General features: G+C 44.6%; 1 protein-coding gene across 1 annotated transcript in view; it reads left to right on the top strand.

Moving 5' to 3' along the window:
• Positions 1-22,590, top strand: part of LOC101942026 (protein eva-1 homolog C) — a 293,295-nt gene that overhangs the window by 130,086 nt on the left and 140,619 nt on the right. The window contains exon 4 of the mRNA XM_024101094.3: positions 3,218-3,370. Within this exon, the coding sequence (XP_023956862.2) occupies positions 3,218-3,370 (153 nt within the window). The remainder of the gene's footprint in view (positions 1-3,217; positions 3,371-22,590) is intronic.

Raw genomic sequence — 22,590 nt, 5'->3', positions numbered from 1 at the left:
CTGAAGGCCCACCCCTCAGATAAGGGAGGGGCTACAGCACTGAAGACTTAGCCGAGTATGGAGGAAAACAAATGAATAGACTGGAATGGGGTAAAGATCCTAGGTACGAAATGAGGGAACCCGAAGCACTGAGCAGAATACTGTGGACAATGTCCACAGCTCCATGAAGGAGTTCAAGGAATTGATGGATGCAGCCCAGACAAACTCAGGTCGACATGTATCAGGGTGATTTATACCTATCTTGTAGAACTGGAAGGGACCCTGAAAGGTCATCAAGTCCAGCCCCCTGCCTTCACTAGCAGGACCAAGTACTGATTTTGCCCCAGATCCCTAAGTGGCCCCCTCAAGGATTGAATTCACAACCCTGGGTTTAGCAGGCCAATGCTCAAACCACTGAGCTATCCCTTCCCTCATTTGAATTTGATTTGAATTCTAGGAGGCAGTGGGTGGAGCCCACCACACTAATGGACCTCCCCCTCAGGTGCAGGAGGGAACACAGGACCCAGAGAACAAGTCATTAGTTGCAACAAAAACATGCTAAAACACGAATGGAAGCACAGTTCAAAGATTTAAAAGAAGGGTTGCAGATGGGGGCCCCCAGGCAGAGAACTCAGGACAGTACCCAAGCGGAGAAACCATGAAACTTGAAGCTACATCAGTGGGGCCTCCCCTGGGCACTGATTGGAGGAACACCAAGACTTCAAATTGGTGAGGACTTCCTATTTAAACACAAAGAGAGGCACATAGAAAGATGCGAAGAGAACTAAATAAATGTGCAGCTTGTTTAAATGACACTGTGAGGCTGGCAGGGGTGATGATGTCGAAGTAACAGGAAGTAGTAGAAAGGTATAAGCTACAAAGTAGGGAGAGCTTATTCTGTAGGGTGGGATGAGATGGAATGAAATTGAGCAAAGGAAAATTTAGGCTGAAGAGAAGTCGCCAAAGAGTGAAAGCAATTAAAATCTGGAGTAGCATCTTGCAAGTAGTCTTATTAATTCAGTCATTTGAAACTGAACAAGACAGTGTTCTTGAGAATGTTCTGTAGGAAATAATCCTGCAGTGGCAAGGAGATGGGAAAGGTCACCTACTAAATCTTTTCCATTTCTAACTTCTCTGTGTCTGTGATCTGAATGCTTTATAACTTTGGGATGAATATGGATTTCTGATGCCATGTCTTCTCAGCTCTTTGAACTGTAAAATAGGTTCAGCAAATATACACCCCAAAGATTGCTCCCAACACTCTCCCATATGGTCATTTGTTTTTTTTAAACAATAATGTTACATAAGTTTTTCAAGTAAGTCATTTTAAAAAATAGTTGCATGCTAAATACACCTCTGGAATAAACACCCACTCATCACACACTGTAAGTGCTAAATCTATTTGAGAGCTTTCAGCACTGAGATTTTTCTGAGACTGAGACCAATAATGTTAACTTTTGATCTTCCCAGTTACAATCACTCATAAAATTATTATTGGCCATATGTGGAAATGTCCATGTTCTATTGATCCCTTCTGAGTAATTTGCTACAGTCCAATGAATTAACATCCATGTACACATTGTCTAATTACAGGAAATCTTGTTGGTTACTCTACAATTTGCAAGGGCCAATTTTTCCGTTAGAAATGTTTATTGCTACTTTTCCGCAATTGTTCAATCTATGTTACAATCACCTTGTATAAAGATCTTTGAACTGTGTCTAGAAAAGCCTGCAGCTGTTTCCTCCCCCTTCCCAGTCTCTCTCTCTTTAGTTATATTTGATCCAATGTCTCTGAAAACACACCAGCAATAAAGGGTATATTATCCTTAGCAAATATCTTAATCATTGCAAATCTCAGTTGCCCCTACAAATGACTGCACTGGGGATTAGAATCAAGTAAACCATTTGCTGAATATCACTGCCACCTTTCCTCTGCCATTTAAGCACATTTAATTTTTCAGGGGGAAACATGAAACCCACCAGTACGAATGCTTGCATTTAGACTGAGTCGTACACATACTGTAACAGTTTGAGTAGGTTTAGGGCCAGATTGTGACTGTCCCCTGAGCAGGTGCATGAGAGAGAAAAAACATAAGGCACATTCATCCCCATCCACCCATGCAGCCTGTGCTAGTCTAGTCCTTTCCTATATTTATATGAAGCCATTGTGGACACTTCCTGGTGGTGTGACCTTTGGCATGTCACCTCTCCATGCCTCTGTTCCCTCCCCCCCACCCATGCCTATTTAGACTATAGGCTCCTCAGGACAGGGACTGTTGCTTACTAAGTGTTTGTAGAGTGCCTAACAGGATGGGGGCCTGGTCTAAGTTGTGGCCTCTGTGTGCTCCAGTCATACAGATGATAATATAATAAAGAGAAGTTCAGGACACATGGTCTCCTGTGACTGAACTTCCCTAGTCTCTTTTTGATGTGTGCAAAGTCAGGGTTTGTTCCGCCAGCATCAGCTTTGCAAGAGCAGGACGACGTCCTGTGACGTCCGGCTGTCTGTTTGAAATCAGATTTGAGAGCAACTTTGTGTATCTGTTTGTCTGATAGGCAAGAGCAACTCCCAGCATAAAACAAGCTTAGCACAGCTCCTAGTGACTCACTAGGGGAAGACTCCTGTTCATCGCCAGCGGAGCTGCTGTTGCCTGCTGACCACAGTGCGCCCAGTTCACATTCCAGCTGCGTTAATGGGCAGGACATACATGTGGGGGTTGACAGATGGCCTTGTGGTTAAGGAACAGGAGACCTGGCTTCTTTCCGTGTCCCTGCCACAGCCTTTCTGCCTGGTCACAGACAAGCCATTTAACCTCTGTGAATCAATTTCCTTATCTGGCAAATGGGAAATGGAAAATTTCCCTCTGTTTCCTCCCCCTTCCCAGTCTCTCTCTCTTTAGTTATATTTGATCCAATGTCGCTCTCACCTCTCACAGGTGTGACGAGGCTATATTAATTAATGTTTGTAAAAGCTTTGATAATTCCTGGTGGAAAGGGCTATACTAAATGCAAATTATCCTCTTCGTTATCATAGCAAATATGGTCATTGGGAGGGGATCCTTCTGATCTCTAAGTCCATGTCAATCTCTGGCCACGAACCAGCAGACCCCACTGAATCAACCAACGTATGCTTGAGGGGGAAGGAATCTCTTCACGGTTGGCTTACTTTTTTTTCCTGCTCTCTGTTTGCACATTGCTGTGAATCAGCTGACTAACGAGACGTTCTGTTTCTTTCCAGATGAGTACAAGAGTAAAGTAGCCTGTGAAGACGACAAGCTGAGACTGAGCTGTCAGAAAAACATGGTCATAGCCATTTACTCCGCTATTTTTGGAAGAACTCAAGGAGGCAGCTTGGAATGCCCCTACCAGAATTTAGGGATGCCTACGATAGGTAAGAAGAGCAATGGGCCGTGCACAGGGTGCAGTGCTCCATGCTGGTGATCGATCATTTCATTAGTATTAGTGTGACCTTACTGGCCTTGCTCACTGTTAGGAAAAGTGAGAGAATTGCCTAGTGGGGTTAGCTCCAGGTTTGTAAATCCACCTCATCTCCACCGCTGGCTAGAATGCTGCCCCCCCACTAACCACTTCTCCACCAGGTTCATGTCACTCTCCTCTTTCCTCTGTCATCCTGTTTGGTGCCCTTTGATTTGCATGGGCAATGACACTAACTGCCCTTGCAGAAATAGGCCACAGATGAGCATGGATTTCTATGCAAACATGCCAGGTTTCTTTAAAAAAAAATGTGGCCCCATAACTAGGGCCTGATTGTGCCAACTTCATTCATGCTGGTAAGTGCGAACTCATGTGACTAGACCCACTGATTTCCTTTCGCTCTACAATGGAGGTCAAGTATATCCTAGAATATATTGAGCTTGCAGGAGAATCTCAGGGGTAGGAAATAGAGCTGGTCAGAAAATGAGGGTTGTTGGTTTTTTTTTACCTGATGAAAAATGTGTATTTCATGCCCCCCCCCCCCAAAAAAAAGAGAAAATCAAATTATTTTGGTTCAGAAATGCTGCTTTGCAGCTTCATGAGTAGAGCCCTGTGTAAATCATGATTTTTTTAAAAGAAAATTTGCAACTGTAAATGGCAAAGTATTGAATTTTATGGTGTTGATAGGGAATGAATTTTACAAGTAAATTTTGTCAATTTCAAGGATGGGATGAACTTTACAAGTAACGTTTAGTCAATTTTGACTAATGTTATATATAAAATTCATGCTGTCTTAAAACTGACTTGGTAATTTGTTGTAGACATTTTCCTTTAAAAATAGTTAAAAGGTTACAGTTTGGGGGCATTTTCTTGATTTCTGTGCTCTCTGTGAAATTGTGATTTACACAGGACCCTACTTGTGAGAGCTATAGTTTGAATACCTCATGCTCCCACTCTCTTCTGTGGGCATGGCTCCCTGGTCAGACTATCTCCTCTCTTGGTGAGAGGAGGCCATGCATCATGGCAATCACATGGCTACAGTGCATCATGGGCTATGTAGTACAGCTGAGGAGCCTGGCCAACAGAGGAAAATGGGAGAATGAGGCACCTGAACTACAACTCCTTAGAGGCAGCACAGTGGCATTTGAGAATGAAAAACCATTTTAGTTTTTGGCCCAAAAATATTTTGGCTTTTGGGCATGTAGGTTATCAATGAAAAATCATTTTTTGTGTGTGAAAAGCTGATATCTTTTTGCAAAAACATCCCCATGTTTAGTTGAAAACCTAAATTTCTGTCAAAAACAGTTGTGACAGAAAATTTTTTGACCAGCCAGGACTAGGAAGGTAGTTGGGATGGAGAAGAGGTAGGGTGGTTAATAGGTGACTGGTGCGTTGGAGGTCATAGAGGAGGGGAGATTTGGGCACCATCATTAATGAGCTCAAATGACACTAGGTGGGAAGCTATCAGGGACTTTTCTTGGGGAGGGATGTAATGGGAGGCATTGCAGAGTCCTTTTGGGGACAGAGTTACGCTAGCATGGTGTCAACACACTGCCAGAAGAAACAAATTGTGGATGTCGAGCTCACCAGGGAGGGACTCATATCCTCCATAATGGAGGTCAACTTCTTGGAGCCCTTTGATATGTTTGTCATGCTCTTTGTCGTGCATATAAAAGGAGCTAGTGGAGAGAGCTTGGGAGTCCTAAATGCAGGGTGCTTGGCTTAGACCAGGACATGATGGTCTAGATAATGCTTTGTCCTGCAGGACCTCTCAGTCCTACGATTCTATGAGTCACACCGAATTTTGGTTTGCACTATGAATAGCTTTTTTTCAGGATTGTCCCAGGCTTGTTCTTTACTGGCTTTTTAACACAACGTGAACTGTATTCTAGCTCAAGGAGGTTCCTAACATCCATAACTTGGCAAGCTGAATCATGTTAGAAACCTGTTGGTTGGAGTTATGCTTAAAGAGAGTTGAGATGTGGTTCCCAATTCAGTTTGAACCCCAGTGTAGACCAATCGCAAATACAAGTGTGTGTGTATATGTTATATATATATTTTATCTATGTATATGTGTATGTCTGTGTATCGTTTAGGTATGTCTGAGACGCTTTGGGTTCAGTGAGGCTTCATTAGCCAAGCTATCATGCTGCTATGGTGCAGATTTTTGTCAAGTTTAGCAGACTAAATATTTGAGTCTACTTATTGAGTGTCTCATTCAATATTCTCTTCCCTTCATCATGCCCTGAACCATGTATACACTGCAGATGAGTGTATTAGCAACAGATGTCACAAACTGCCTGTAGCTAAGACTAGCCAGAGTTTATATTTAAAGTTGTTTTTTTTTTATAAAGAATAAAGTTAAAATGAGGGGGTGGGGGAATCCTCAAAGAAAGCTGTTAAATTGCATCATGTTACGGTCGATTTATGGTGCCTTTAAGTAGCTTCTTTTCTGCCAGGCAATCTACAGTTGCATATGTTCATATGCTAAACATCCATAAATTTAAAAAACACACAAAAACCATCTGTTCTCTAGCCAATGTGAAATGAGTTTGATGCTCTTGGTCTAGTAGGGTCGCCAGGCATCTGGTTTTCGACCAGAATGCCTGGTTGAAAAGGGACCCTGACAGTTCCGATCAGCATTGCTGACCGGGCTGTTAAAAGTCCGGTCGGCAGTGCAGTGGGGCTAAGGCAGGCTCCCTGCCTGCCCTGGCTCCACGCAGCTCCCGGAAGTGGCTGGCATGTCCCTGCGGCCCCTAGGCGTAGAGGCCAGGTAGACTCCACGTGCTGCCCCGCCCTGAGCGCTGGCTCTGCATCTCCCATTGGCTATGGTTCCTGGCCAATGGGAGCTGCGGTGGTGGCGCCTGTGGGCGTGGTCAGCACACACCATGCAGAGCCCCCGGCTGCACCTCTGCCTAGGGGCTGGACATGCTGGCTGCTTCTGGGAGCAGCACGGAGCCAGGGCAGGCAGAGAGCCTGCCTTAACCCCTCTGCGCCGCCGACTGGGAGCAACCTGAGGTAAGCGCCGCCTGCTAGAGCCCACACCTCAAAGCCCCTGCCCCAGGTCGGAACCCCCTCCCGCACCTTAACTCCTTCCCAGACCCCGCATCCCAATGCCCTGACCCAGCCCTGAGCCCCCTCCTTCACCCAAACTCCTTCCTGGAGCCCGCACCCTGAACTCCCACCCTCATCCCAACCCCCTGCCCCAGGTCAGAACCCCTTCCCACACTCCAAACCCCTTGGCCCTAGCCTGGAGCTCTCTCCTGCATCCCAAACCCCTCATCCCTGGCCCCACCCCAGTGCCCACACCCCCAACTGGAGCCTGTCCCCCCTCCTGCACCCCAACCCCCTGCCTGAGCCCGCTCCCATGCTCCAAGCGCCTTGGCTCCAGTCTGGAGTCCTCTCGTGCACCTCAGAGCCCACACCTCCAGCCGGAGCCCTCACCCCCTCCCGTAACCCAACCCCCTGCCCCAGCCCAGTGAAAGTGAGTGAGAGTGGGGGAGAGCAAGCAACAGAGGGAGGGGGACTGGAGGGAGTGGGGGCGGGGCCTCAGAGAAGGGGTGGGGTGGGGGCGGAGCAAGGGTGTTAGGTTTTGTACAATTAGAAAGTTGGCAACCCTATGGTCTAGTTGCTAGAGGATAAGTGTCTACATCACAAACACTCACACTGCAACTACTATTCCTAGCCAGCACTCTCAGCAGAGAGGCAATGGATAGACTAGCATATAGAATTAGCCTCTGTCCCAGCTACAGGCCAGGGTGGAGAGACATTGGCTGGGGTAGTGCGGGGAAATCTGCACCTCTGTAGTTGCCTGTGCTGTACCTGCTCTTTATTAAATGCAGACCTTTAGTCTCCAGGGCTGCCAGTCCAGCACTTATAAGGAGCTAAATGCTGTTTCTGTGCAGGCGTGAGATGTGGCCACATAGAAGTCTGAAGCATGCACAATGGGTATCAACAAGAAGTGGTGACTGGTATGATGGCATCTGTGATATTTGTGGAGCATTGCAAGCTCCTTAGTGGTGCCAATGCTACATGAACCCAGGCACCTGCAGCACAGTTGAGCAGTAAAGAGCACAGTCGTGCTGCGAGCCTCATTGCAAATCTCAGCTCACCTGTTCTGGGAACTCCTGCAAAAACGGACACGTTCTGGTGGCACAATATTGGAGTCAAGATCTGCTGTGCGAATGTCACCGCATTTTATCCTTACTTGGGCGCTGAATGGGAGTGACAAAGGGCCACATTCTACTCTCGGTGGCATTGATGCAGACTCACTGGAGTTAATGGGATTGGTTGCATTTCTGTAGTTGAGAGCAGAATTTGCCCCATTACAGGCAAGGATGGAAGGAGCCAGAGGAGCTAGAGCACAGCTGTAACTGAGTGATAATAAACTGTGGAAGATGATGGCAAAGCTATTGGAATCCATTGGCTGTCATACTGTCCAAAGTCATAGATGTGGTGTTTTCCAAACCAGCCTTTAGCTCTTTTAAGTGAGGTGCATATTTTAATGATCCCCTAAGAATACTGTCTGATTTTAGAGTGTGGGGCACGATCAGCTAATTTAGAGAGGAAGATCCACCCTGCAGTTTTGGCTTGTCAATTAAATTTAATTACAAAAGATGTTGTACTATAGAGCAATGTGATGGGCATGGTAGAAATGCCTACATAGTTAGATAGTTGCAGTCTGAGCTAGTGGAAAGAGCACTGGCCTGCAACACAGAAGACCTGGGTTCTTTCCATGGCTTCTCCACTAGTCTGCTGGGTGACTTTGGGCAAATCGTGTAACATGTGTGCAAAAATATGTTTTGTCTTGTTAAAAGTTGGGCCTGCCAAATGTGAAGTCTCAGCTTACACCAGACTTCAGGGGAGCGGGGTTTCTCCTGGGGAACATTTAACTGCTAGAGGGGAGAGGAAATGTTTCTGTGACAGAGGAGGCAGCATAGGTGGCGGCCTAGAGGTGCCGGACAATGAAGGGAATGAGACGCAATATGCTGTACACCTGGAAATACCATGATCTCATGGTTGCTGAGAGGAAAGAGGTGAGAACTCCCTCTCCTGACATTTTGGAATGTTTCGGGGCTGTGTGTGAAGGGAGAAGGCTACATGAAGGATTCATGTGCACCTCTCATTTTGATGTTCCCCTACGCTCCAGGAAATAGAGGCTATGTCTACATGTGAGCTGAGAGGTGTGATCCCCAGCTTGCATAGAAGTACTCAGGCTAGCTCAAGCAGAGCTCTCGCGCTAAAAATATCAGTGTAGTCAGGGCAGCACAGGCGGTGGCTCGGGCTAGCAACTCAAGCACGTACCCCCTGGATCCCCTGGGTATGTTCTCAGGCAGCTAGCCCGAGCCCAGCGACACTGCTATTCTTTGCAGACTAGCTCTATTTGAGCTAGTGCAGATACATCTACGTGAGCTGGGAATCACACCTCACAGCTCAAATGTAGACGTATCCTGAGTGTGTGTGTGGCTGGGTAGGCAGGTGCTCCTTCAACCCCCTCTAGCCCTCACACTTCACGAGCGTGCATCTGAACCTGCCTAGTGTGTTCTGTGGTGGCTGGCTGACCTGGTCAGCAGTGCCTAATGATACTGCTGGTGCTACACTTAGTCTCTCCCTGTCGTGACTGGGCAGCCTGTCCTGACTTCCTTTCATCTATTTTCTCTCTGAAGCCTCTAGGGGAGATGGCTCAGATGATGGTGGAAGTGGAGGTGAATTGTAACAGTGGTTACAACTCCTACGCTGGCTCCAAATGCGCAGAGCACAGGGACAACCAATGTAAAACACATTTCCAGCCCAAATCAATGAAAAGCACATGCACTCTGTGCTTCGCTGCCAAAGCCGAATATTCCCAAAGTCACTGCTGGGAATAATATACGGAGTGCACCGATACGTTTTCAGCACTGGGGGAGGGGGTTACGCTCCCAATTCCCATCAACAATCACAGGAGCTATGTGCGTAGCTCCCCAAGCCTGCTTCGGAGAATCTACTCCCACCATGAGTCTGCTTAGCACCGCAGGCAGCTATGTTCCTCCAGAAGTAGATTAAAATGTCATGATTTGTAAATCAAGGCTTCCGCTAGGCTCTGCAGTTTTTCACAATCATGCTGTACGTAGCTATTGTGTGACAGCCTTTGATTCCAAATGTCAGGAGTGAACTAATTTTACAAATAAACTATATGCTTCAGACACCAGGGAGACCTCCATTCCCCCTTAGCTACAGTCTGGCTACACTCTGAGTATGTGCAAAAAGCTAATATCATTCTGGGGTGTATTAGGTAACTGTCCTGCGCTACTCAACACTGGTGAGGCATCAGCTAGAGTACAGGGTCCAATTGTGGGCACCAAACTCTAGAAAAGATGTGGAAAAATTGGAGAGAGTCCAGAGGACAGCAACAAAAATGATAAAAGGTTTAGAAACACTGGGCATGTTTAGTCTTGAGAAAAGAAGACTGAGGGGGGAACTTGATAACATATTTGAAAACTCAGGACTGTTATAAAGAGGAGGTGATCTGTTGTTCTCCATGTCCACTGAAGGTAGAAAAGAAATAATGGGCTTAATATGCAGCAAGAAAGATTTAGGTTAGATATTAGGAAAACCTTGCTACCTGTAAGGATAGTTAAGCTCTGGAATAGGCTTCCAAGGGAGGTTGTGGAATTTCTGTTATTGGAGGCTTTTAAGAACAGGTTGGACAAATACCTGTCAGGGACAGTCTAAGTTTACTTGGTCCTGCCTCAGTTCAGAGGACTGAATTGATAACTCTTGAGGTCCCTTTCATCCCTACATTTCTATGATTCTTTGATTGCTTCCAGTGTTGGTGTAGCCATGTTGGTCCCAGGATATTGGACAAAGTGAAGGCAGGTGAGGTAATACCTTTTATTGGGCTAACATCTGTTGGTGAAAGAGACAAGCTGTCAGGCCTGAAGAAGAACTCTGGGTAGCTAGAAAGCTTGTCTCTTTCACCAACAAGTGTTGGTCCAATAAAAGATATTACCTCATCCACCTGGTCTCCCTCTGATTCTGTGATAATTTATCAATTTTGAATTTCATGGCTCTAGGGATTTGCATAAGGCCAGAAGGATTGGGCTGTTAGCAGAGAAGACTCTCAATGGGGGATGGACACTGGCCAAATCTGAAGTGATTTTCACTCAGCCGCTGTGAGTTGTGGGCAAGCAAAGAACATTGCATTTGTTTTTAAGATGAAAAAATGGCATTTTTCACTCACTTTATCAGATTTTACTTAAACCTTTTAAAAACAAATTGCACTTTTAGGTTGAGGCCAAACGTGGAAACTTACAACAACAAAAGCGAATTTTAAAGAAAGTTATAAGCATGTAAAAACAAGGGATGTTATGGGGAGGAAAGATGGCTTAGTGCAGGGGTTTTCAAACTCTGGATCGCAGCTCTGCAGGGTTAGCTGCTGACGGACTGGAGACGCTTTGTTTACCTGCGGCGTCCACAGGTACGGCCGATCACAGCTCTCAGTGGCCGCGGTTTGCTGTTCCCGGCCAATGGGAGCTGCGGGAAGTGGCGGCCTGGCCCACGCTGCTTCCCCGCAGCTCCCATTGGCCAGGAACGGCAAACTGTGGCCACTGAGAGCTGCGATCGGCCGTACCTGCGGACACCGCAGGTAAAAAAAGTGTCTCCGGTCTGCCAGCAGCTAACCCCGTGGAGCCACGACCCAGAGTTTGAAAACCCCTGGCCTAGTGGATAAGGCTCTGGAGTCCAGTTCCTGGTTCTGCCACAACCTTTCTGTGTGACTGTGGGCAAATCAGTTAAAGCCCATCTGAAAAATGGGCATCATCTCAACTACACTTGGGTGTTGTGCAGATAAAATCTATTAACGATTATGAAATGCTCAGATACTATAGAATATCAGGGTTGGAAAGGACCTCAGGAGGTCATCTAGTCTAACCCTCTGCTCAAATGCAGGACTAATCCCCTGACAGATTTTTGCCCCAGATCCCTAAATGGCTCCCTCAAGGATTGAGCTCACAACTCTGGGTTTAGCAAGCCAATGCTCAAACCACTGAGCTATCTCTCCCCCCACTTGCTATGTAAGGCTATGCAAGCACCTAGATGAATGGGAGTCTGAACTTAACTATCCTACTATAAAACTATAATATAAATAGCACCTACATAGTACTTTCAACCTTCTAAAGTAAAAGATGAACTGCATAAAACACCTGTGTTTCCACCACTCGTGTAATATGGGAGTCCCACAGTCATGCTTGATAAATTTGTATACCAAACCACAACATGTACCAAACCACCTCTCTGTCTCACCTATCTATAACTTTGCTTAGCTTAGGAGAGAAAGATGAGAGTAATAAGTTTGTACCCTAGGGCAGTGATTCTCCACCTCTCTCATCCCATGATCTCCTGTTACAACACACAAAGAATCATAAGCCACACAACGGCCTTACCTGTTTGTGACCCAGAAATTAAGAATTCATACCATAGGGAAATGTACCTTCAAGAACAGAGGCTCATGCAGAAATGGGAAAACCCTGCAAAACAGCTGGCCCCCAGCTTGAGTGCCTTGGTAACTCTTAAAAGACCTTGCAGGAATTTGACCTTATTTGTAATTATTTTAATAAAGCTCCAAGTTTGTCACTGCACATGCTGCCTGCAAAGAACACTGCAGGGCTAGCTGGGGGGAGGAGGGGAAAGGAATGGCTAGTTGGCCCATCCAGTGATGTGGATCCTTTGCCACCTTATCACTTTTTCATGGTCTTGCTCTGAATCTGTTCACATGACTAGTGTCGATCAGGGGAAGCTAATTCAAGAATTTGACTTTCTCTACTCATAGCCAAGTACAAGCTAATTATCAAATCAGGGAGGAATTTGGAACAGAATGTACAACAGTTACACTTTGATGTTTACCCTTTTATGGTTTAATGAACTAATACTAGTTGAGTATCAGAGGGGTAGCCGTGGTAGTCTGGATCTGTAAAAAGCAACAGAGGGTCCTGTGGCACCTTTAAGACTAACAGATGTATTGGAGCATAAGCTTTCGTGGGTGAAGCTAGTAATACTAGTTGATCACTCGCAATAGATCCTAAGAGTTTACACACCCAATCGTTTTGTTGCTGACAGGTGTCCATGGGGTAAAATGTGCCTTCAGTGCTGCACTATTTATTATATACATCACCTCTGAAATGCAGATGTTCAAACAGGATGAGAATAGTATACGTGTGTAGCACTCTCATCTTCAAAGCATGTTACAAACATTAACCTCACAACCCATCTGTATGATTTGTATGTTTTATTATTTCCATTTCAGAGATGAGAAAATGGAGGCAGAGAGGTTAAGGCCCTGAACTAGCAAAACACTTAATCACATGCTTAACTTTAAGCAGGGGAGCAATACTACTGACTTCACTGGGAGTAGTTATATTTTTAAACTTGAGCATATACATCCCACTCTCTTGGGTTGGGGTCTAACACCCAGATTGGTTTCAATGGGCATTAGGTGTCTTTGAGGATTTCGGCCTGAAGATTTGTCTAGTATCACCGAGAGTTAGTGTCAAAACGGGGACTAGAACTCAGGATGTCTTAGCTCCCATGCCTATGGTCAGACCATGGAATGCTGGGGCAGACACAAGGAAAAACTGCAATTCATGTGGGATGTCACCGTCATTTGCTATAAAAAGCTGCATTGGCTGAGAAATGAAATGACCCTTGTGACCAAATATACAAATTCTCATGAGTGTCTGTATGGGAGAATTTGCAGAGAGAAAATGGATGAAGTCATATAGTGTGAGGCAGTTCATACAGTGGATGACTCCATCTCTTATCAGCTCCAATGACATAGGAACAGGGCAGTGACTTCTGAAGAGGAGTCTTTGGGTTCACTGCAAATTCTCTGGCTTTTGTCATTTCAAGGCAGGACTCAGAAGGTAATTTCAGTTTGTACTTAATTTCCTTTTCTTGGTGCGGACGTGTGTGTGAGTTGAACCAGAGCCATCATAGTACATCATGTAAATACCTCTTATATTATTTACCTTATATATCTTGTGGTTCCTTTACCAATACTAGACTGTAGTGTACACATATGTATTTAAAATGTGTAGTGTAAAATTTTATCTCATAAGAAATTAGGTATTCAAAATATTCCTATGAGCCAAATTCTCATTTACATTGAAGTGCCTTTATACTATCATGGCAATATAAAAACCGCCATAAATTGGACATATCTTTTTGTCTCCCTTGCACAGTGATTTATGCTTCCAGATAGATGTAAAGAGGCCTTAGTGTAAGTGTGAATCTGGTTCTCTGTACTTAACTTATATTTAATGGAGCAACTATTGTATATGAGTATAGCTGATTATTAAGAACATGTTTTTTGAGCCTGAACAGTAAATAGCTAATTAAAAACACAAGTATGCAGGTATGCGAGGTAAATGTAAGTTGGGGTTTAATTCATAAACAATACTTAATTAAATTTAAATGAAATCCTTATCAGGATGCTAATTTAAATTGGGGCAAAAGTGTATGGAGGGGATGGTATGATGGGATAGCCTAATTTTGGCAATTAATTGATCTTTGACTATTAGTGGTAAATATGCCCAATGGCCTGTGATGGGATGTTAGATGGGGTGGGATCTGAGTTACTACAGAGAATTCTTTCCTGGGTTGTCTGGCTGGTGAGTCTTGCCTACATGCTCAGGGCTTAGCTGATAGCCATATTTGGGGTCGGGAAGGAATTTTCCTCCAGGGCAGATTGGCAGAGGCCCTGGGTTTTTTTTGCCTTCCTCTGCAGCGTGGGGTACGGGTCACTTGCTGGACAATTCTCTGCACCTTGAAGTCTTTAAACCACCATTTGAGGACTTCAATAGCTCAGACATAGCTTAGGGGTTTGTTACAGGAGTGGGTGGGTGAGATTCTGTGGCCTGCATTGTGCAGGAGGTCAAACTAGACAATCATAATGGTCCCTTCTGACCTTAAAGTCTATGATTCTATGAAAAGGCTGCTTTCAGAAAACTGTTCAACATTGCATAGTTTGCCTGTTTTACTTTTTCTTTTAAAAACAGCGTATCTAAAATAACTTAAAAGATCAAAACTATTATTGGATTACATACCCTCATATAAATATGATTTATCTAGCAAATAGGTTTTTTTTTGCCATGTGTCGAGGCTGATTCCCCACTCTGGCACTACAAGTGCAGAAGGTGGGGGCCCACAAGGATTCTAAAAATTAATACTGGCCACTCCAGGCTTGTATTAAACTCCCAAGGTTACAGCTTCTCTCTGAAGTTGGATGGGTAGATGCTGCCACCACCCAAATGCAAAAAAAAACAACCCAGAAAGGCGCACTTGGGAATTCCTTCCTGTGGGGTACCCTGAAGCCCTTTCACCCCCCTCCAGGGAAGAGCTGAGAAAGAAAAACAAAGGAAATCATCTGTTGCCACCAGCTAATTAAACATGTGCACAAACCTCTTAGGACACCAAAAATCCAATCCTGTTGTTAAAAAAGGTAAATTTTACTAAAAACAAAAAGAAAGAATATACATCTGGAACTTAGGCTTTTTGCTAGATCAAAAAAAATTATAAAAATTAAGCATCAAGATAGCTCTCTTGAGGTTCAGCTTAAAGGTTACAAGCAAAACAAAAGCACCTGGGGTTAGCACAGAGGAGTCTACAAGCCAATAAAAAATAAAAGAAATAACCCTAATTGCATCTTCCTAGACATTCCCTGATTTACTTACATATCTGGGGTTTCAGATAAGCAATTCCTAGGTATGAGTTGATGGTTTTTCATACCTGGCTTAAAGCTTCCTACAGTATAGTTCAGCCCTGTTCCTGCTCTGTGTCTCCTCTCTCTGGAGAACAGCAGACAGACAGACAAAGGGAATTTTTTTCCCCAATTTTAAAAAGTTCTAGCCCTCCCATTGGCTCTTTTGGTCAGGTGCGCACTCCCTTCTTTTTATCTATTGGTTTTTTTGAACGCTTTACAGGTAAAGCAAGTAGAGAATAGCTACCAAGAGGGATTTTATAGCTAACTGGCTGGCTGGGTGTCAATAAAGGGAAGCTGCCCCCCCCTTCATTTATCACATCATGCCAATAATCTTTTTTGTTATGTTGAAAAAAATCATTAAAATAACTTCCTTCATTTTAAAGCCAAGAACCTACTAGTGCAAATTTTTACAGCCTGATTATAAGCCCCAGAAGAAAATGGTTCATAATGGAAATGCTGATACAACTTTAATTTTAATGGCACTAGCAGGTTGTGCTATAATATACCATTTGAAGAAATAAAAGGGGCATTTGTCACAGCTTTTAGTAGGGTTGAGTTTGTTTATTGATTGATTTTGTAAGACACCCATCTCCTTAGCACTTGATATTAGTTAAAAACAATGTAAAATAGATTTAAAAATGAAAGGCCAGATTCTGATCTCACTGATCATGCACTCATGTAAATTGGTAATAACTCAATTGAATTCCATGGATTTACTCAGGATTTACATCCCTGTAACCAGGGCCGGCTCTACCATTTTTGCCGCCCCAAGCAAAAAAAAAAAAAAAAAAAAAAAAAGCCGCCCAAAGAATGGATGGAATGCTGCCCCTTAGCATGTGCCGCCCCAGGCATGTGCTTCCTCTGCTGGTGCCTGGAGCCGGCCCTGCTTGTAACCAGGTTCAGAATCCATATACCCTGCTGCAAAAATAGTTCAGATGTCAGTCAAGAACTTGACCAAACAGAAGCTTTACCGTGAACCCCTGAAGCTTGAGAAACCTAGGTATTGGGGAACCTTCAGGGGGTGCGGTTCTTGGAGTGTTTAACTCCAGATGCCCCCAGCAAGAAGTGACTTGCCAGATTGTATTATCACCGTGGGTAGGAGGGAGAGAGGTAATCTGTCAGATAAATAGGTCCCAGACTATTTGGAGCCTTTGGTCCCAACTCAGCAAAGATATAAACAAGGGCTTAAGTATATCTGTATTCAGCAAATCACTTAAGCACATGCTGAATAGGGATGGACTGATGAATTTGGGACCCTTATATAGCGATGGATACGTTGATCAGCAAGATCATTGTCTTGTTACAGTGGCTAAGCAATCAGCTAATGATGTCACTGATTCTACCTTTTAGTTTGAATGCCCTGTAGCTCACAACTAGCCACCCGATCAGAAATTCTTGGTTCTATAAGACTTCTTAGAGCCAAGGGGCAGGTTGTTTTCAGATTCCAAATATAGTCCCCAAGCCTGCAAAAATGTACATGTGCTTAACTTTACAGATTGCAAGTAAGTCTTTGCAAGACTCGGGCCTTAGGTCTCCAGTGCACTTTTGTATATGAATTAGGTCTCAAGACATACAAGTAAAAAAGGATTTCAGGTTACATTTAATCAAACAAATCTGAATTTAAATATATAGCATCAATAATCAAGCCTGCAATTGATTCTTTACTGGCACGTTTGTAGATGTAAGCAGTTTTTTTTAAAGGCTGCTTTCTTATTTTTGGCTGACTGTGCTCAAGTTTCCTAAATTTCATGAAGTGTATGATGCGTAATTCTCTCCCTTTCAATCACATTTACTTTTCAGCAACAGCTGGCCTTAGTATCACACCTTTTCAACTCTGAGATATAGATTTCTTATGTAATTACCTCCCAACTGCGTCCAGTAACTGAACAAATATTAAATGTTAAGTGCAGTTGCACTCAACACAAAGATTCCCTTGCTATCATGCATCACACAACCAAATGCACTATCAAGGATAGTCACTTTTTTCCACTCAGACATGGAAGTGCTTTTCTGAAATGGTTTTCATTAATAGTCTGTCTCAGCCATTGCCAGAATTAGTCTCTCTTACTCACGGCTTTAAGGAGTGGGAATTTTTTTGCAGGCTTTACCGGGTCTCAGGAGGGGATTTCTATTGTTCTGGTTTCTGCAATGACAACATCTTAATTGGTTTGTGTCTCTGGAATCTTTTCACTGTCTCCTGGTCTTCCCTTCTCTGCCCTCTGCACTTTTTGATCCTTTCTCATTAGGTATATTCTTTTGTTTTGTTAACTGTTGGTCTTCAGGAATCTCAGCGATGCAGGATTATTTGTGGCTTGGCTTTTTCACTCTTACTTGCTGTCTGAAGTTATTTGAGGGTTTTATAAACTGCTGCCAGGAAGAGACACCAGAGTATTTCTTATATGTATTTCTGTTGCACCCATTACTGTGGCATCTAGGCACCACTATATTTGTAGAGCTATGGTTAAATACAAACTAGCTCCCCGTTATTATTATTTGTATTACTGTACAGAGAGAGAGGCCAAAGATCCTTGGTCATGGATTAAAATTCTTTTATTAATTGTCTTTTAGGCTACACCTACACTGTACATCTCTTGTGGCAGCGTGTGGGGTGTGTGCAGCTACTCACCGCAGTGAAAATGAGGCTGCATCCACACTATGGTGTGTCGCTACCCGCATGGGCGCCGACTCCATGGGTACTGCGGGGCTGGAGCACCCAGGGGGAAAAAATGGTGGGTGCTGACCCCTATCAGCTGCCCCTTAGTGTCTCCTGACTGACGGCAGGCCCCACAGATCAGCGCCTCCTCCTCCCTCCCCGCGCCTTCTGCCCGCTGTAATCACCTGTTTTGTCACGTGCAGGAGGCTCTGTGGGGGAAGGGAGAGGAGCAAGGACGCAGCATGTTCAAGGGAGGGGGCAGAACTGGGCAGGAAGTGGCAGGGTGGAGCGGGGGCAGGAAGGGGGTGGGGCTTTGGGTGAAGGGGTAGAGTGGGGACAGGACCTGGGGCAGAGCCGGGAATCAAGCACCCTCCGGCACTTTGGAAAGTCAGCGGCTGTGGCTACACATGTATCTCCAGAGCTGTCTGAGCCTTTCCCTGCTGCCTCCCTCTGGCGAGAGCCTCTCCCTGCTGCCAGAGTCTTTCACTGGGATGCAGAAAGACTCCCGCAGCAGGGAGCTGCAGGCCAGCTGCAGGGAACTGCTGGAACATTTCCCCACTGCAGGGAAGGACTCCTGCAGCGGGGAGGCAGCAGGACACTGCACTGCTAAAACCAGCAGTATAGTCAGGAAGGCCTGGCTTTGCGAGTAGAGAGCTCTGTAGGGTCCATACCTGGGTCCATACCCACAGGATTCAGGAGTGTCTTTATTCCCCTAAGCACTGACTCACCATCTATACTGCTACTTACAATCTCGCTGTGGGGCATGTAGTGTATGTTCTCTACATAGTGCTGAAAGTGTGCAGTGTAGCTGTACCCTTACATTGACTTTTAAAGACCCGTTCACGCTTTAGCTATGTCTTTACACAGTGGGGAAGCAGAAAACATCAGAGATTTGGTGTGTTTACTGGAAGAGACGTGATCAGTGCCATAGGAAGTTATCTTTTACAAGTTATCATGCCAGCTAAGTCTGCAGCCGTAGCAGGGACCATAAGGAACATTCTTGGTTTATGTTAACTTTTTATTAAAGCAAAGTTTCAGTCAAAGGTTATCATACAACATCGTACATTACTTATTCAGGATCAGGTTAATATTTAAAAAGTGTTATGCAGGGGTTGAACGCTGTGTCAGTAACAACTAGAGCAGAATCTTAAAAGAATATGAGAAACTAACAGGGAGTGGGAGATGAACTCCCTTCCCTTTCATAACCTCTTCTCACGGAGAGAGGCGGTTTTGAGTCACTGGTGGGTAAACTGTGAAGGCAGTAAGACCTCCTCCCCAGTAGCAAAGTTCAAATTACTTTTCCCATTCAAATCTTTTTCTCTCTCTCACTGAAGTTTGCTTTTCTCATTTTGGCAGACTTCAGAGCAGATAACCACAATGCTGATTCAGACCTCTCCCGACCTTCTTTGCAGGAACCAGATTTCTTTCCTTGTATTCAGCTGACCCCTAACTGCTCCTATCCTACATCCTCGCCTCCCCCTCATGGCCCTAACCATGTATCATTAAAAATACTCAGGGCATTAGCAAAACCTCAGTCTTGGTGAATGTTCTGTGCTAGAGAGAAATCCCTTTCTCACCCCTGTAGGATGCTTTCCACTAGAGAGATGTCACTTGTTAATTGGATGTCTCTGAAGGGAATATGCCTCTTACATATTTCCTTCTATGTTCCCCTCAGAGATAGTAAGCAGAACTAGGAATTTACTGTAGGTTATGATTCTGGATAGAGGCACATTCTTGATTCGTGTACAACAATAAGTCATAAAATCATATTATTTATTAGACGTCTCCACTCAGCTTCCAGTTCCCAATTCCTCACTCTAATATATGCCTTTGGAAGAGATGGACTTATGCAGTGTTGCTCCTTTTTGAGGCCTTTAATTATAGTTAATCAATGGATCCTCCTGACAAGTTAAACTCTGGGGTTACTCTGGGGTTTGCAGGATATGCACAAATGCAATCTGCAGTTAAGCGTGGGAAAAGAACAATACATCTTTAAAAGAAAAATGAAATGAGTACTTTGCTTGCTGTGCTGAACTCACAGGTTCAGAGAACATCCCTTTACAGATGGGTGGGGCTTGTTTCTAGGGCTTTTATTTATTTATTAACAACTCAGCGATTTTGTATGATTCATGTATCAGACAAAGGCATATTGGACCAATTTACAGCAGGGCCTATGAAGATTTGTGATGCACATATGAAAGAACAATTATTGCACGGAATCATGAGTAGGGCCCTACTGAATTCATGGGCCATTTTGGTCAATTTCACGGTCATAGGATTTTTAAAATAGCAAATTTCATGATTTCAACTATTTAAATCTGAAATTTCACGATGGTGTAATTGTAGGGGTCCTGGCCCAAGAAGGAGTTGGGGGGGAGGGTCACAAGATTATTGTAGGGGGCGTTGCAGTACTGCTACCCTTACTTCTGCGCTGCTGCTGGTGGCGGTGCTGCCTTCAGAGCTGGGCAGCTGGAGAGCGGTGGCTGCTGGCTGGGAGCCCAGCTGTGAAGGCAGAGCCACTGCCAGCAGCAGCAGCGCAGAAGTACGAATGGCTTGGTATGGTATTGCCACCTTTATTTCTGTGCTACTGCCCGCAGACCTGGGCCTGGCCAACAGCCACCGCTTTCTGGTCTCCCAGTTCTGAAAGCAACGCAGAAGTAAGGGCGGCAGTACCGTGCCCATCCTAAAATAATAGTGTGACACCCCTGCAGCTCCCTTTTGGTTCAGGACTCCCAATTTGAGAAATCCTGGTTTCCCCCATGAAATGTGTAGAGTATAGAGTAAAAGCACACAAAAAACCAGATTTCACGGTCCATGACCTGTTTTTCATGGCTGTGAATTTGGTAGAGCCCTAATCATGAGCAGCAAAATATTTCCTGCACACACTCCACAATGATCACATGTCTATGTGCTATAGCAATTTTTCTTTTTAAAGGGAAATTTTCAAAATAAAATTAGACAGAAAAAAATAATCCCTCACCTAGATTATTAACACTAGGGGAATCCCCCCTCCTGACTTTCCACCATTAATGCTGCATCTTTGCTATTTTTGCATTTGACTCCATTTACTTAGTGAAATTAGAATGGTAAATTTAATTTATGGAGGATGGGAGAGATCCCACAGGACTGGAAGAAGGTGCTATATTTGCCCATCTATGAAAAGGGGAATAAGAACAACCCATGGAATTATAGACCAATCATCTTAACTTCAGTACTCAGAAAGATAATGGAGCAAATAATCAAACAATCCATTTGTAAGCACCTAAAACAGGGATCGGCAACCTTTGGCCTGGTGGGCCGGGCCGGTTTGTTTACTTGCTGCATCCACGGGTTCGGCCGATCACAGATCCCACTGGCTGCGGTTCACCGTTCCAGGCCAATGGGCGCTGTGGGAAGCGGCGCAGGCCAAGGGATGTGCTAGTCACCACTTCCCGCAGCCCCCATTGGCCTGGAATGGCGAACCACGGCCAGTGGGAGCTGTGATCGGCCGAACCTGGGGACGCGGCAGGTAAACAAACCGGCCCGGCCCACCAGGGGGCTTACCCTGATGGGCCACGTGCCAAAGGTTGCTGATCCCTGACCTAGACGATAAGGTGATAAGTAACAGTCAGTATGGATTTGTCAAGAACCAATCATGTCAAACCAACCTAATATCCTTCTTTGACAAAGTAATAAGCCTTGTGGATGGGGAGGGGAGCAGTAGATGTGATGTATCTGGACTTTAGTAAGGCTTTTGATACTGTGTCACATGACCTTATAAATATTGTTGGAGAAATATAGCCTAGACTAACCTACTATAAGATGGGTGCACAACAGGTTGGAAAACCATACTTAGCGAGTAGTTATCAATGGTTCACAAGCGAACTGACAGGGCATATCAAGTGAGGTCCTGTAGGGATCTATTGTGGGTCCAATTCTAGTCTATATCTTCATAAACGATTTGGGTAACGGCATAGAGAGTGTACTTATGAAGTTTGCAGACGATACCAAGCTGGGAGGACAGGATTAGCATTCAAAATGATCTGGACAAACTGGAGAAATGGTCTGATATAAATAGGATTAAATTCAATAAAACGCAAAATACTCCACTTAGGAAGGAATAATCAGTTGCACACATACAAAATGAAAATTGACTGCTTGGGAAGGAGTACTGCAGAAAGGGCTATGGGGGTTATAGTGGATCACAAACTAAATATGAGTCAGCAATGTAACACTGTTGCAAAAAAGATCATTCTGGGATGTATTAGCAGGAGTGTTGTAAGCAAGACATGAGAAGTAATTCTTCTACTCTACTCAGCACTGATAAGGCCTCAACTGGAGTATTGTGTCCAGTTCTGGGCACCACATTTGGGAAAGATGTGAACAAATTGAAGAAAGTCCAGAGAAGAGGATTAAAGGTCTAGAAAACATGACCTATGAGGGAAGATTGAAGACACCGGGTTTGTTTAGTCTGGAGAAGAGAAGATTGAGGGAGGAGATGATAACAGTTTTCAAGCACATAAAAGGTTGTTACAAGGAGAAGGGAGAAAAATTGTTCTTAACCACTGAGGATAGGAAAAGAAGCAATGGGCTTAAATCGCAGCAAGGGAGGTTTAGGTTGGACATTAGGAAAAACGTCCTAACTGTCACGGTGATAAGCACTGGAATAAATTGCCTAGGGAGGCTGTGGAATCTCCATCATTGGAGATTTTTAAGAGCAGGTTAGACAAGCACCTGTCAGGGATGGTCTAGAGAATACTTAGCCCTGCCATGAGTGCAGGGGACTGGACAAGATGACCTCTGGAGGTCC

The sequence above is a fragment of the Chrysemys picta genome, chromosome 3, assembly GCF_011386835.1.
Source record: "Chrysemys picta bellii isolate R12L10 chromosome 3, ASM1138683v2, whole genome shotgun sequence".
NCBI classification, from domain to species: domain Eukaryota; kingdom Metazoa; phylum Chordata; order Testudines; family Emydidae; genus Chrysemys; species Chrysemys picta.
This window is presented reverse-complemented; position numbering and strand designations above follow the sequence as displayed.